General features: G+C 41.3%; 1 protein-coding gene across 1 annotated transcript; it reads right to left on the reverse strand.

The window, feature by feature from the left end:
* Positions 1-2146: 2146 nt before the first annotated feature.
* LOC106563644 (olfactory receptor 52E4-like) lies at positions 2147-9025 on the reverse strand. The gene is made up of 7 exons (XM_045713323.1): positions 8937-9025; positions 8387-8578; positions 7708-7760; positions 6090-6311; positions 4337-4453; positions 4015-4209; positions 2147-2461 (listed from the first exon to the last, which is right to left on the reverse strand). The coding sequence occupies exons 2-7, from the start codon at positions 8531-8533 to the stop codon at positions 2203-2205; spliced, it is 993 nt and encodes a 330-aa protein (XP_045569279.1). The 5' UTR covers positions 8534-8578; positions 8937-9025; the 3' UTR covers positions 2147-2202.
* Between the last annotated feature and the right edge of the window lie 5753 nt (positions 9026-14778).

A 14778-nucleotide genomic window follows, 5' to 3' on the forward strand; every position in this document is an offset into this window, starting at 1 on the left:
GGTTTGATAAATTCCTTCTTTATATCCCCAAAATGTCAATTTATTTGGCGCGTTTGATTCAGAAATACACCGGTTCCAACTCGCCCAACATCACTACAAAGTATCTAATAAGTTACCTGTAAACTTGGTAAAAATTTCAAACAACGTTCCTAATCCAACCTTAGGTATCCTAAAGCATATATAATCGATACAATTTAAGAAGGTTTGGTCCCAAATAATCCATAGTTATATCCAAATAGCGGCGTTTTGTTCGTGCGTTCAAGACACTATTCAAAGTGTAAATAAGGGTCACGCGCACGACGCATTTCGTGACAAAACATTTCTAAATATTCCATTACCGTACTTCGAAGCATGTCAACCGCTGTTTAAAATCAATTTTTATGCCATTTTTCTCGTAAAAAAGCGATAATATTCCGACCGGGAAACCCTGTTTACGTACAAAAGAGAGAGAAAATAAAAGCATGGGATGCCCTCGTGCACGAGCCTGAGTCTCACAGTACTGTGACTGGCCACTATCCAAACGCGCTAATGTTTTTCAGCCAGAGCCTGCAAAGCCACGATTCAGCTTTTTGCCGCCTTCTGAGAGCCTATGGGAGCCGTAGGAAGTGTCACGTAACAGCAGAGATCCCCTGTATTGGATAGAGATAATCAAGAAGGCAAAGAAATGGTCAGACAGGGTACTTCCTGTTCAGAATCTTCTCAGGTTTTGGCCTGCCAAATGAGTTCTGTTATACTCACAGACACCATTCAAACAGTTTTAAAACTTTGGAGTGTTTTCTATCCAAAGCTAATAATTATATGCATATTCTAGTTTCTGGGCAGGAGTAATAATCAGATTAAATTGGGTACGTTTTTTATCCGGCCGTGAAAATACTGCCCCCTAGCCATAACAGGTTAATTACGTAATGAAATGGGTAAGTGAGCGTTCGCTAACGTTGTGGCAACGTTTGTTGTTAGCTGGGTTTGGCCTATTGGTTACACATGAGTTGCTCTCTCTCTCCTTCTATCTGCAGAGAGTGTTTCTAAGCTATGTGGACAAGCCGGTCCTCATAAGTTATCTTATTAGACTGACTGTGTACTCAGTAGGAGACTCATGTGCCGACAGATAGATAGAGGTGTTGTTATCATCCTCTATGATACTACAGATAGATAGAGCTCATATTTATTTTATATATGGCATAGACCAGACACCAAAACACATGATAGTATTTGATGGAAACCGTTGATGAAGAAATATCACTGGCGTTTTGAATGTAGCACTGAATGTAGCACTCGTAAGCCATGGTCCAGGGATCTAGGGGGGGTCCGTGGGCATGCGCCCCTGGGTAGTTTTCTTTTGTAAAAGCAGCTGTTAATTGGTCATTGTAATCCTGGGTGGCTTAGGTCTATGACCAAGATGGAATTAAAATAAAATACAAATCTCAAGTCAGGTGTAATGAGGATGCTTTGACTGTTGAATTAACTTGACTACTTGATTTGAAGTCCAAGATCATTGTCATATATAGCTTAATATAATCAGGTAAATGTTTTCACCTTCACAATCTTAAGCTAACAAGAGGTATGTTTTTCCCTTTTCTTTAACGAGGGGTAGGGCATAACCCCACAAACCCCCTGAATTCAAGCCCTGGTTATAGGATGTCTATGGTGAAGTCATCATGCAGGGTTTGGCTGACATACAGGTAGCTTCTCTAGCCAACAGGCATGGACACTCACCTGGGCCAAACACTCACCTGGGTGTCAACAGGTCACACAGGTCAACCCTAATACTGTAAGAGATATTATAGTAGAATGCATCCCCAAACAACTACCCCGGGCTTCCCAGTCGAGCCAGGTTACTCTCTATGGTCTTTTTCCTTCTAGGGTGTTTTTCCTTCTAGGGTGTTTTTCCTTCTAGGGTGTTTTTTACTGGTTCTAATGTACTGCTTCTACTTCTGCTTGCTAAGCACTTTGTGAAATTGAAATGTAGAAGGGGCTTTATAAATAGATTTGATTTGTATTAGGGTTTTATGCAGCCTTTTTATTATGACATTTTCTGTATGGCTTTAAAGGCATATAGACAATAATATAAATGTTTAATTTAAGAAAAACATACTTTTTCATTTAGTTGAAACAACAATTATTCACTATGGCAGATACAGTATATCTTACACAGCATATCAGTCAAAAACAAGTCAAATAGAGATATAAATAAATAGTAACACTTCATGTTGATTGGACCGGCGCCACAGCTCTCTGGGCTCCTCTTTTACTAAGCAGCTTCTTGGCCGATTCCTTAAACTCCTCTGTCTTCAGAACATATATGATGGGGTTGAGCATGGGCGGCAGCACCGAGGTCAGAGAGAGGTTGATGATCCGGGCGTTGGTTGGTATGATTGAGTAAAGGAAGTATGTGAAATTAATAGGCAGGTAGAATATGGCTACGAGTATCAGGTGTGAGGTACACGTCTTCAAGGCTCTGACTCTGAGAGAGGGAAAAGAGAGAGAGGGAGAGAGAAAATTAGAGAGGGAGAAAGAGAGGGAAAGTGAGGGAGGGAGAGAGAAGTAGAGAGAGGGAAAGTGAGAGAGAGAGAGAGAGAGAGAGAGAGACAAAGAGAGAGAGAGACAAAGAGAGAGAGAGACAGAGAGAGAAACAGAGAGAAACAGAAACACAGAGACAGAAAGACAGAGAGAGAGAGAGAGAGAGACAGACAGAGAGAGAAAAGGACAAAAGTGTCAGTACAGTAAGTCATTATCTATCCAGTTCAATGGCATTCTCAGTGTTTCCAGCATTTATCACTATAACAACATACACTATATATACAAAGGTATGTGGACACCCCTTCAAATTAGTGGATTCGGCTATTTCAGCCACACCCAGGTGTATAAAAGTGTATAAAATCGAGCACACAGCCATGCAATCTCCATACACAAGCATTGGCGATAAAACGGCCTTAAAGAGATCAGTGACTTTCAATGTGGCACTGTCATAGGATGCTTCCTTCCAACAAGTCAGTTCGTAAAATGTCTGCCCTGCTAGAGCTGCCCCGGTCAACTGTAGGTGTTGTTATTGGAAATTGGAAATGTCTAGGAGCTCACAGAACGGGACCGCTGAAGTGTGTAGTGTGTAAAAATCTTCTGTCCTCACTACTTAGTTTCAATCTGCCTCTGGAAGCAAATAACTGTTCTTCGGGAGCTTCATGAAATGGGTTTCCATGGCTGATCAACCGCAAACAAGCCTAAAATCACTGTGCGCAATGCCAAGTGTCTCCTGGAGTGATGTAAAATTCGCAGACATTGGACTCTGGAGCAGTGGAAACACGTTTTCTGGAGTGATGAATCACACGTCACCATCTGGCAGTCCGACGGACAAATCTTGGTTTGGCAGATGCCAGGAGTACACTATCTACCCCAATGCCAAATGGCAATTGTAAAGTTTGGTGAAGGACGAATAATGGTCTGGGGCTGTTTTTCATGGTTCGTGCTAGGCCTCTTAGTTCCAGTGAAGGGAAATGTTAACGCTACAGCATACAATGACATTCTGGATTCTGTGCTTCCAACTTTGTGCCAACAGTTCGGAGAAGGCCCTTTCCTGTTTCAGCAACAATACCCCAGTGCACAAAGCGAGGTCCATACAGAAATGGTTTGTCAAAATCAGTGTGGAAGAACTTGACTAGCTTGCACAGAGCACCTTTGGGAGGAATTGAAACACCGACTGCAAGCCAGGCCTAATCGCCCCAACATCAGAGTCCGACATCACTAAAGCTACTGTGGCTGAATGGAAGCAAGTCCCCGCAGCAATGTTCCAACATCTAGTGGAAAGCACTCTCAAACGAGTGGTGGCAGCAAAGAGGGGACCAACTCCATATTAATGCCCATGATTTTGGAATGAGATGTCTTACGAGCAGGTGTCCACATACTTTTGGTCCTATAGTGTATATCTGAGACAGCACAACAATCAGTATCAGAGCTATATGTTTAGGTATATGAACAAAATATCTGTCTAAATCTCTGACTCTGATCAGTATGACTTCTCACCTGTCCTGGGGCAGTGTGATGGTGAACAGGGCGTGTGTGATACAGATGTATGATGATATGATGAAGACCATCGGGGAAAAGAGGACAATAGAGATGAGATATGCCATCACTCTGTTAGGGACCACATCAGAACAGGGGGCCGCCAGACGGAACAGGGGACCGTGGTCACAGAAGTAGCTGTTGATCACCAGAGACCTACAATACAAAACATCTTCATTGTCCATATGTTACAGTGATCACCTGCTAATTTATTTTTCCAGCACCCGCCCGGGATTCAAACCGGTAACCTTTCAGCAACAGGTTCACCTCCTCAGCCACCTACCGACAGAAGGAGAGTCGGGTGATGAGGCACACAGCCAGCAACACCAGGAACACAGCAAACCCCCAGGCAGCACCCGTCAGCTGTAACATGGACCTGTGAGTCACCATCATATGGTACCTATATGGACAGTGGAAAGAAGCTGTTAACAAGGATTTTAGATGCAGTGTATTCATATATCAGGTTGAATTGTCAGTGAAAGCAGATACATTATTATCACACAAGGGGCAATTAACCTCTATGGGCTAGGTGGGACGCTTACGTCCCACCTACTCAACAGCCAGTGTAATCCCGTGGCGCGTTATTCAAATACCTTAGAAATGCAAAACCTTCATATGCAAAACCTTCATATGCAAAACTTTCACACTATTTTACACCATTTTAAAGACAAGACTCTCCTTTATCTAACCACACTGTCCGATTTCAAAAAGGCTTTACAACGAAAGCAAAACATTAGATTATGTCAGCAGAGTACCCAGCCAGAAATAATCAGACACCCATTTTTCAAGCTAGCATATAATGTCACATAAACCCAAACCACAGCTAAATGTAGCACTAACCTTTGATGATCTTCATCAGATGACAACCCTAGGACATTATGTTATACAATACATGCATGTTTTGTTCAATCAAGTTCATATTTATATCAAAAACCAGCTTTTTACATTAGCATGTGACTAGCATGTGACTAGCATTCCCACCGAACACTGCCGGTGAATTTACTAAATTACTCACGATAAACGCTCACAAAAAGCATAACAATTATTTTAAGAATTATAGATACAGAACTCCTCTATGCACTCGATATGTCCGATTTTAAAATAGCTTTTCGGTGAAAGCACATTTTGCAATATTCTCAGTAGACAGCCCGGCATCACAGGGCTAGCTATTTAGACACCCAGCAAGTTTAGCACTCATCAAAGTCAGATTTACTATAAGAAAAAATGTTATTACCTTTGCTGTCTTCGTCAGAATGCACTCCCAGGACTTCTACTTCAATAACAAATGTTGGTTTGGTTCAAAATAATCCATCGTTATATCCAAACAGCGGCGTTTTGTTCGTGCGTTCAAGACACTATCCGAAAGGGTAAATAAGGGTGACGAGCATGGCCCAATTCGTGACAAAAAAAATCGAAATATTCCATTACCGTACTTCGAAGCATGTCAACCGCTGTTTAAAATCAATTTTTATGCCATTTTTCTCATAAAAAAAGCGATAATATTCCGACCCGGAATCTGCGTTTAGGTAAACAGACAAAAGAAAAGAAAGCATTCGGTCGACGCGGGCACGCGCATAAGCCCATAGTACTCTGAGTGGCCACTTGCCAAAAGCGATAAAGTGTTTCAGCCAGAGCCTGCCTCGATATCGTTCAGCTTTTTCCCGGGCTCTGAGAGCCTATGGGAGCCGTAGGAAGTGTCACGTTATTGCAAAGATCCTCAGTCTTCAATAAAAAGAGCCCAGATGAAACACTACTTGTCAGACAGGCCACTTCCTGCCTGGAATCTTCTCAGGTTTTGGCCTGCCATTTGAGTTCTGTTATACTCACAGACACCATTCAAACAGTTTTCGAAACTTTAGGGTGTTTTCTATCCAAAGCCAATAATTATATGCATATTCTAGTTACTGGGCAGGAGTAGTAACCAGATTAAATCGGGTACGTTTTTTATCCGGCTGTGTCAATACTGCCCCCTAGCCCTAACAGGTTAAGAAGGCCTTTTGAATTGTATTTTATTGATTTGATGTACTATCTCATACCTGAGTGGGCAGCAGATGGCCACCAGTCTGTCGTAGGAGAGGATGGTGAGGTTGAAGGACTGCATGTTGAGGAAGAGGAAGATGAAGAAGAGGCTAGCGAGGCACTGGTTGTAGGAGATGAGCTGTCTGCTGAACAGGAACATATCCAGGAGCTTGGGGACCAGGGCAGTGCTCCCACACACGTCTACGAAGGCCAGGTTGAACACAGCAATGTACTTGGGGCTGTAAGATTAAGACCGTGACTTGATTATCTCCATGGGGAAATTTTTGTTTGTGCACTAGACACAGGACCTAGACAATTACAGAGAAAGTAAATATAATCAATCAGTAGACAAAAAGTGCAGATCCTCAATATCTGTCCACTGTCATCTGTAATGTGTAAGTTATCAACTATAGACCATCCAGCTGGACCTAATGGTGGTTTTCATTCAGAATCAACTATAGACCATCCAGCTGGACCTAATGGTAGTTTTCATTCAGAATCAACTATAGACCAGCCAGCTGGACCTAATGGTGGTTTTCATTCAGAATCAACTATAGACCAGCCAGCTGGACCTAATGGTGGTTTTCATTCAGAATCAACTATAGACCATCCAGCTGGACCTAATGGTGGTTTTCATTCAGAATCAACTATAGACCATCCAGTTGGACCTAATGGTAGTTTTCATTCAGAATCAACTATAGACCAGCCAGCTGGACCTAATGGTGGTTTTCATTCAGAATCAACTATAGACCATCCAGTTGGACCTAATGGTAGTTTTCATTCAGAATCAACTATAGACCATCCAGCTGGACCTAATGGTGGTTTTCATTCAGAATCAACTATAGACCATCCAGCTGGACCTAATGGTGGTTTTCATTCAGAATCAACTATAGACCATCCAGCTGGACCTAATGGTGGTTTTCATTCAGAATCAACTATAGACCATCCAGCTGGACCTAATGGTGGTTTTCATTCAGAATCAACTATAGACCATCCAGCTGGACCTAATGGTGGTTTTCATTCAGAATCAACTATAGACCATCCAGCTGGACCTAATGGTGGTTTTCATTCAGAATCAACTATAGACCATCCAGCTGGACCTAATGGTGGTTTTCATTCAGAATCAACTATAGACCAGCCAGCTGGACCTAATGGTGGTTTTCATTCAGAATCAACTATAGACCATCCAGCTGGACCTAATGGTGGTTTTCATTCAGAATCAACTATAGACCAGCCAGCTGGACCTAATGGTGGTTTTCATTCAGAATCAACTATAGACCATCCAGCTGGACCTAATGGTGGTTTTCATTCAGAATCAACTATAGACCATCCAGCTGGACCTAATGGTGGTTTTCATTCAGAATCAACTATAGACCATCCAGCTGGACCTAATGGTGGTTTTCATTCAGATGCCTTATTGAGAGGCAGGCCGGTAACCAGGAATACAGTTGAAATCCCGAGCTGATGGGGGGAATCTAAAAGGAGTGAACTAGCAGTCAGAGCCCCTGTGATGCTTCAGCTTGTGTTGTGTGTGTTGTGGTTCATCTGGTTGGGTTCTGGGACTGCAAAAATATAGTCCAATGAAGGTAGAATTATGCTGTATTATTACCACTGAGATAAAAGAGGACTGATTACCTGTGGAGACTGCTGTCCATGTAGATAACCATCATGACGAAGATGTTGCCCACCTAGACCCAATACACACACACACACACACACACACACACACACACACACACACACACACACACACACACACACACACACACACACACACACACACACACACACACACACACACACACACACACACACACACACACACACACACACGCGATACCATGACCCAAAATGTAAATACAGGTAAGCTCATTTTTCACTCTTCATTTGTCACTCGTTGACAATGGGTGGCCTATAGGCCCCCCAGCTGAAAAAATACTGCACCATATCATGTTTTCTTAATTTCAAAAAACATATGTGTGCTTTCGATAGGAAAGTGAAACCTTTTCTAGCTTATCAAGTGGATCAACTAGCTGACGATGGCGATACTTAATGACCTGGACCAGAGCTACTTAGTAACAGCCTGGACTACAGCGAGTTTGTAACAGTCTGGACCAGAGCTAGTTTGTAACAACCTGGATCACAGCTAGTTTGTAACAGCCTGGACCACAGCTAGTTTGTAACAGCCTGGACCACAGCTAGTTAGTAACAGCATGGACCACAGCTAGTTAGTAACAGCGTAGACCAGAGTTAGTTAGTAACAGCATGGACCAGAGTTAGTTTGTAACAGCGTAGACCAGACCTATGGACTGACCAGAGAGATGATGTATACGAAGCAGAGGAAGACGTAATAGTAGTCCATGTGGGGGATGTCGATGAAACCACTGATGAAGAAGTAAGGGGGTCGGATAAAGGTGTCAATGTTCCCTGTCTGGTTAGGGTCAGAGGTCAGGTAACTCATCCTGACTGGTGGTGTTATCAGTGATTCCTCCTGGCTCGAAATAATCTGTGGAAATATAAGATAAATACATCACTGTTTTTTAATTCACCTGTTGAGACATTGCAATGCGTGAAACATCATCAGTTCAAAGGTAAATATCCAAGTTCAATTGTCTATTTTTTAGCAATTATATTAAAAACACTAAGAATACAGTTCTTTTAACTGACAACAAAGTATAAAATAGAATCCATTTGACTTTTACATCAGATACAGTTAAACAATTCTAATGAATAATCCAAGGAATAGCACTGTAAAGCTGATATTGGTTTCACGTTCCCTCCATTAGAATAACACTTACCTGTTGGTCCCACATACTGTATAGTCTAACATGGTACAACTACATACTGCAGAAACTAAGTCTTACCTGGTCTTACCACAGACTGGATCCAACTGTCTCTCTTCAGTAGTCTGGTGATGTGTGTTGGACTGAAGACCAATTTGTGGTGCTGGCTCTGAGTCCACCTCCACTGTTATACCTGCAGTCTCATGGTGAATCTGTAGTAGGGTGTCCCCTGTGGGCCACCGTACTTGTGTATGACATGGCTAGATTGAGTGAAGTAGACGTGTCAGAGATGAATACCCTTGCTGTTGTTGTTGTTGTATGGTTGTCATAGGACACATCTCAATGCCCTTCTCAAACTACCAACCACACAGTCTGCGAAGAGAGAGGAGGGAGGAGAGAGAACGAGGAGGAAAGAGGGAGGAAGGAGGAGAGAGAAAGAGGAGGAAGCAGAGAGGAAAATAGGAAAAAGCAGACAGAAAGAGAGGAGAAAGCAGAGAGAGAGGAGGAAAGAGAGAGGACTTTACTTTTACTAATTTTTTTTACTTTTTACTCTATATTTTTTACTCCAGGATGATTACTAATAACTAGATCTCTATTTATCTGTAGTATCATAGATGATGATAACTAGACCTCTATCTATCTGTAGTATCATAGAGGATGATAACTAGACCTCTATCTATCTGTAGTATCATAGAGGATGATAACTAGACCTCTATCTGTAGTATCATAGAGGATGATAACTAGACCTCTATCTATCTGTAGTATCATAGAGGATGATAACTAGACCTCTATATATCTGTAGTATCATAGAGGATGATAACTAGACCTCTATCGATCTGTCAACACATGAGTCTCCTACTGAGTACACAGTCAGTCTAATGAGATAACTTATGAGGACCGGCTTGTCCACATAGCTTAGAAACGCTCTCTGCAGATGAGAGAAGGAGAGAGAGAGATAGAAGGAGAGAGAGAGCAACTCATGTGTAAGCAACAGGCCAAACCCAGCTAACAACAAACGTTCCCACAATTTTAGAGAACGTTCCCTTAAGAGTCTCATTACGTAATTAAGTAACATTTTCATAGGAATGTTCCCGTGATGTGCAAGGAATCTTTTCTTGAGACCAATCCCTTAATGTCAAGTAGAACTTACCCAGAACATGATATGAATATTCTAGAAAAGTATCATGAGTTCTTTGCAAAAAACGTTTGTATTGTTTTTGTTGAAAATAACATTACACATCACGTCTTGTTGCTGTTGCTTAGCCAATTAAGGCCCTGATTGTTGAACCACTAATCCATTCACTGGTCTTTTTCTGTTGACAAAGTTAGGGATACCCACACAGTGCTTTTAAGATAGTGTTTTCAGATTACATATTTGACACACATGATTACATTGTGCATGTTTGGTTAATCAGTCATTATTATTCAACATGTCCTCACAATCTCTTAGTTTACGTTACTCTGACCTTCCTGCTACGCCACCATATCTGTTTATGGTATCAAGTATTTGGACTATTCTCTCATTATTGATTTTCTTTACTTATTTCAGAAAGAAGAAGAAACCCCCTGTCGTGTCTTTGGCTATGCCGGATTAAGTGATATGACATGTTATTCAAAAAAATCGTTTCTCTGTAATTAATATTACCTGATTAAGGTAATCATGTAAATGTAATTAACTAGAAAGTCAGGGCACCACGGAAGAACGTTTATAGAGCCGTTATCTTCCGAATAAACTCTTAAAATACTTAGTAATATTTTACATCGATAGCCGTCATCTTAATCATCTTATTTTCAGTCTCATAATGAAAGTTGTAAATTCTTGGTTATCTTCACGAACCCTGGCTAACAAGTTGAATTAGCAATACAAAATTGGGTTTAATTATTTATTTACTAAATACCTAAACTAATCACACAGAATTACATATACACAGAATACAAATGATGTCATACAGAAAACGTCCCTGGTGGACGGAGCTGACATTTGTTACACAAAGGAAGGGGGTTGGCTTAAATGAAAGAGAGGGAAGACTTAGGAACAAAGAAACAGCAGCTATGCTATCGTAAATACATTATCTTATGCATTCTAAATTACCGCCCATTTGGAAAAGGAAAATGCAATAAATATTTACTCTGAGCTGCGCTTCGGTAGATTGGTCGTAGATGCTGGTCGGGTTGGCCAACAGATCTTCCTGTCCTCGGAAGAATGTCAACGGTGGTAAAGTGGATACGTGGTGGTATCTTCGTCTGTGGTTGTTAGACTGGATCCGTCGTCCGTCCTTTCCTAGCCCACGTCTACAGCGGCCGCTGCTAACTCAACGGCTAGGAAGTATCACTTCTGTAGTGAATAAGCTCAAAGTTCATACCATTCGCCACCAAAGCTCGCGCTTAGTTCTGTACTTGACATGTGTGTCCTTATAACGCAGAGGCTGCAGACCTCACGTAGTGGAACAATGGTTATCTTTTCGTCAAAGGCTTATATAGTGGAGAGGGGGAAGGATGTGTTTCATCGTTTATAACCCCTGTCTCTTCACAGGGGCGGGCCACTGATCAAGCAGGGCACTTTCCTTATGAAAACCCAATTCTCTCATTTGGAAGCTAAAATTACATTTAATCTCCTAACAAACAATTTCAATATCAAACATTTCAATTGCATAACAATTCCATGTTACTCTGATAACTAGAGGGTGTATACTTTCCCAGGTACAGTTTATGTCGTCCTGTCATCAGTCATAATGTCTCGGATGACAACCGAACTGACATCCACACTCATTACGTTCCAAAGCATATTTCCAACTGGTTTTATTACCAAAATATGGTTCCTTTTCCCCATTTGTTTGATGTTCCCAGACTCTCTATATTTAACACAGGCTATTCAACAGTCCTTCAGTAGGGTCAGAAAGAGAGGGGAAGGGAGAAAGGTATTTATGGGGGTCATAAACCTTACCCACAGGCCAACGTCATGACACCCCACACTGCTCTTACTAGTATCACTGCTCTTTATTAAGCTTTATGTATCGGCAAGGCCTTCGTCAGAGCTTTGAGTGTTTTTAATTTGGGGTTCATCTTTTTTCTCAACTTATTCAACTGTTACCATGTACCTGCAAAAAAATATAGCTCAGATGTGTCTTTTAAATGACTATTTCAGCAAATGTTGGTGGGGAATATGAACCTGTTTTAATGATACTCCCGAATCTCTATGATCAATAAAATATTTTCTTGAGTGTACTTTTAACAGAGTTGGGATTTATTCAATGTGCATTCACCCTTTTACTTCCACCTATCAAGTTGTTTCAGAGTGCCTAGTGAGGAGGGGTTAGGGATTCTTCTGGACAGGACCTAAATGTACTGGCCTAATAACCACATGCCCTAGAGATATGCCTTATACGGACAGTGGTTAGAGCGATCATTGGTGCTGGTGGCCTGGGTACGTGACACGCTAGGGGAGTCACCCTACTGTCACATATGTTAAAAAGATCGGACCCTTTTTTTCAATTTTCACCTAAAATGACACACCCCAATCTAACTGCCTGTAGCTCAAGACCTGAAGCAAGGATATGCATATTCTTGACACCATTTGAAAGGAAAAGCTTTGAATTTTGTGGAAATTTGAAATTAATGTAGGAGAATGAAACACATTAGATCTGGTAAAAGATAAACAATACAAAAAACATGCGTTTTTATGTTCCATGATCTTTGAAATGCAAGAGAAAGGCCATAAAGTCACATAGGAGTTTAGGCCACCAGATGGCAGCAGTTTGTGTGCAAAGATTCAGAACGTAGAACCCAATTCCTACATTTGAATATAAAAATGCATTTTACTAAAAAAAACTATGCTACATTAAATCTTTGGGACCCTCAGGATGACAAATCAGAGCAAGATTACTGAACGTAAGTAAATTATTTACCTTCAGAGGTAGAGGTTAATGTTATAATATAGCAGCAGTTACACCACACTTATCTGAGCTAATTAAAATTCATTTCTCTTTTTACATTTGGTAACTTTACTGTCCTATATCAAACAACCAAGGGGTAGGCTCTCTCTCCCTCAGTTGTCTATGTACATCAACAACTAGTTCATGTTATCCAGAGTTAGGTGAGCTCAATAGATAAACACTATCAAACTTCTTCAGCTAGTTGGCTGTCAACATACCACTGATCAATGATAAACGATGGGGAGTAGTAGCCTGCTCGCCCTTCTGCAGCTTGCCTGCCAATGCATGCTTGTCCCAACCAACATTTTGACAACTGAATGGGAACTTGCCTGCCTGTTCACTTGGTAGTTTATGCTGGTAACAGGTATCACCAGCCAGCTTGAGGCCATACCGCACCAGGAGTATGGAGTTGAGAGTGTGCAGTGACATTGTATTTCTTAACATTGACTTGACCACACTCATTTGGCTGAACAGCCGTTCAACCTCCGCATTTCAGTGTGGCAAGGAGAGGGCAGCGAGTGCAGCTTTGCACAGTTCTTGAAATGGATTTGACACGGAAGAGTCCGTGTAGTTATCGACTTCACTCCAAAACTCGACTATTTTCATTTGAGTCCCACCTAAACAGATGGATGTTTCTCCATTGGGAAACAATTTTATCAATTGTTTGGGGCTGGTATCCCAGTAGCTCAGTTACTTTAATAATTTCAGTGGTACCTTCATTGTTTGCCTAACACTGAATAAGGCCATGTTTTGCAAGGCTTCAAGGTTGTCTGGGAGCCTTGCTTGCAGCTTGCTTGCTTAAAGCAACAATGTAGTTGATGCACTGTCTCCGAATGACCTTTTTGTCCTCTGGCGCAAGACTGAGTTGGTACACCGTGCTCTCGAAAAGGTACTGAAGGTATGGTGATGGACTGAGATGTCCGTCAATGGCATCCTTCAGGACATCAATCTTTGCCATAGGGTTGACTACTCTGCTGCAAATTGATGTTAACCTCTCTAGGGCAGGCGGGATGAATTCGTCCCACCTACGTAACAGCCAGTTGAATCCTGTGGCGCGATTTTCAAAACCTTTGAAATGCTATTACTTCGATTTCTCAAACATATGACTATTTTACAGCTATTTAAAGACAAGACTCTCGTTAATCTAACCACACTGTCCGATTTCAAAAAGGCTTTACAACGAAAGCAAAACATTAGATTATGTCAGCAGAGTACCAAGCCAGAAATAATCAGACACCCATTTTTCAAGCTAGCATATAATGTCACAAAAACCCAGAAGACAGCTAAATGCAGCACTAACCTTTGATGATCTTCATCAGATGACAACCCTAGGACATTATGTTATACAATACATGCATGTTTTGTTCAATCAAGTTCATATTTATATCAAAAACAGCTTTTTACATTAGCATGTGACGTTCAGAACTAGCATACCCCGCAAACTTCCGGCGAATTCACTAACAATTTACTAAATTACTCACGATAAACGTTCACAAAAAGCATAACAATTATTTTAAGAATTATAGATACAGAACTCCTCTATGCACTCGATATGTCCGATTTTAAAATAGCTTTTGGTGAAAGCACATTTTGCAATATTCTAAGTACATAGCCCAGCCATCACGGGCTAGCTATTTAGACACCCGGCAAGTTTAGCACTCACCAATATCAGATTTACTATTACAAAAGTTTGATTACCTTTTGTTGTCTTCGTCAGAATGCACTCCCAGGACTGCTACTTCAATAACAAATGTTGGTTTGGTCCAAAATAATCCATCGTTATATCCGAATAGCGGCGTTTTGTTCGTATGCGTCCAGAAACTATCCGAAATGGTAAATCAGGGTCGTGCGCATGGCGCAATTCGTGACAAAAAAAATCGAAATATTCCATTACCGTACTTCGGAAGCATGTCAACCGCTGTTTAAAATCCATTTTTATGCCATTTTTCCCGTAAAAAAGCGATAATATTCCGACCGGGAATGTCCATTTA

This window comes from Salmo salar, unplaced genomic scaffold (assembly GCF_905237065.1).
Source record: "Salmo salar unplaced genomic scaffold, Ssal_v3.1, whole genome shotgun sequence".
Classification (NCBI taxonomy): domain Eukaryota; kingdom Metazoa; phylum Chordata; class Actinopteri; order Salmoniformes; family Salmonidae; genus Salmo; species Salmo salar.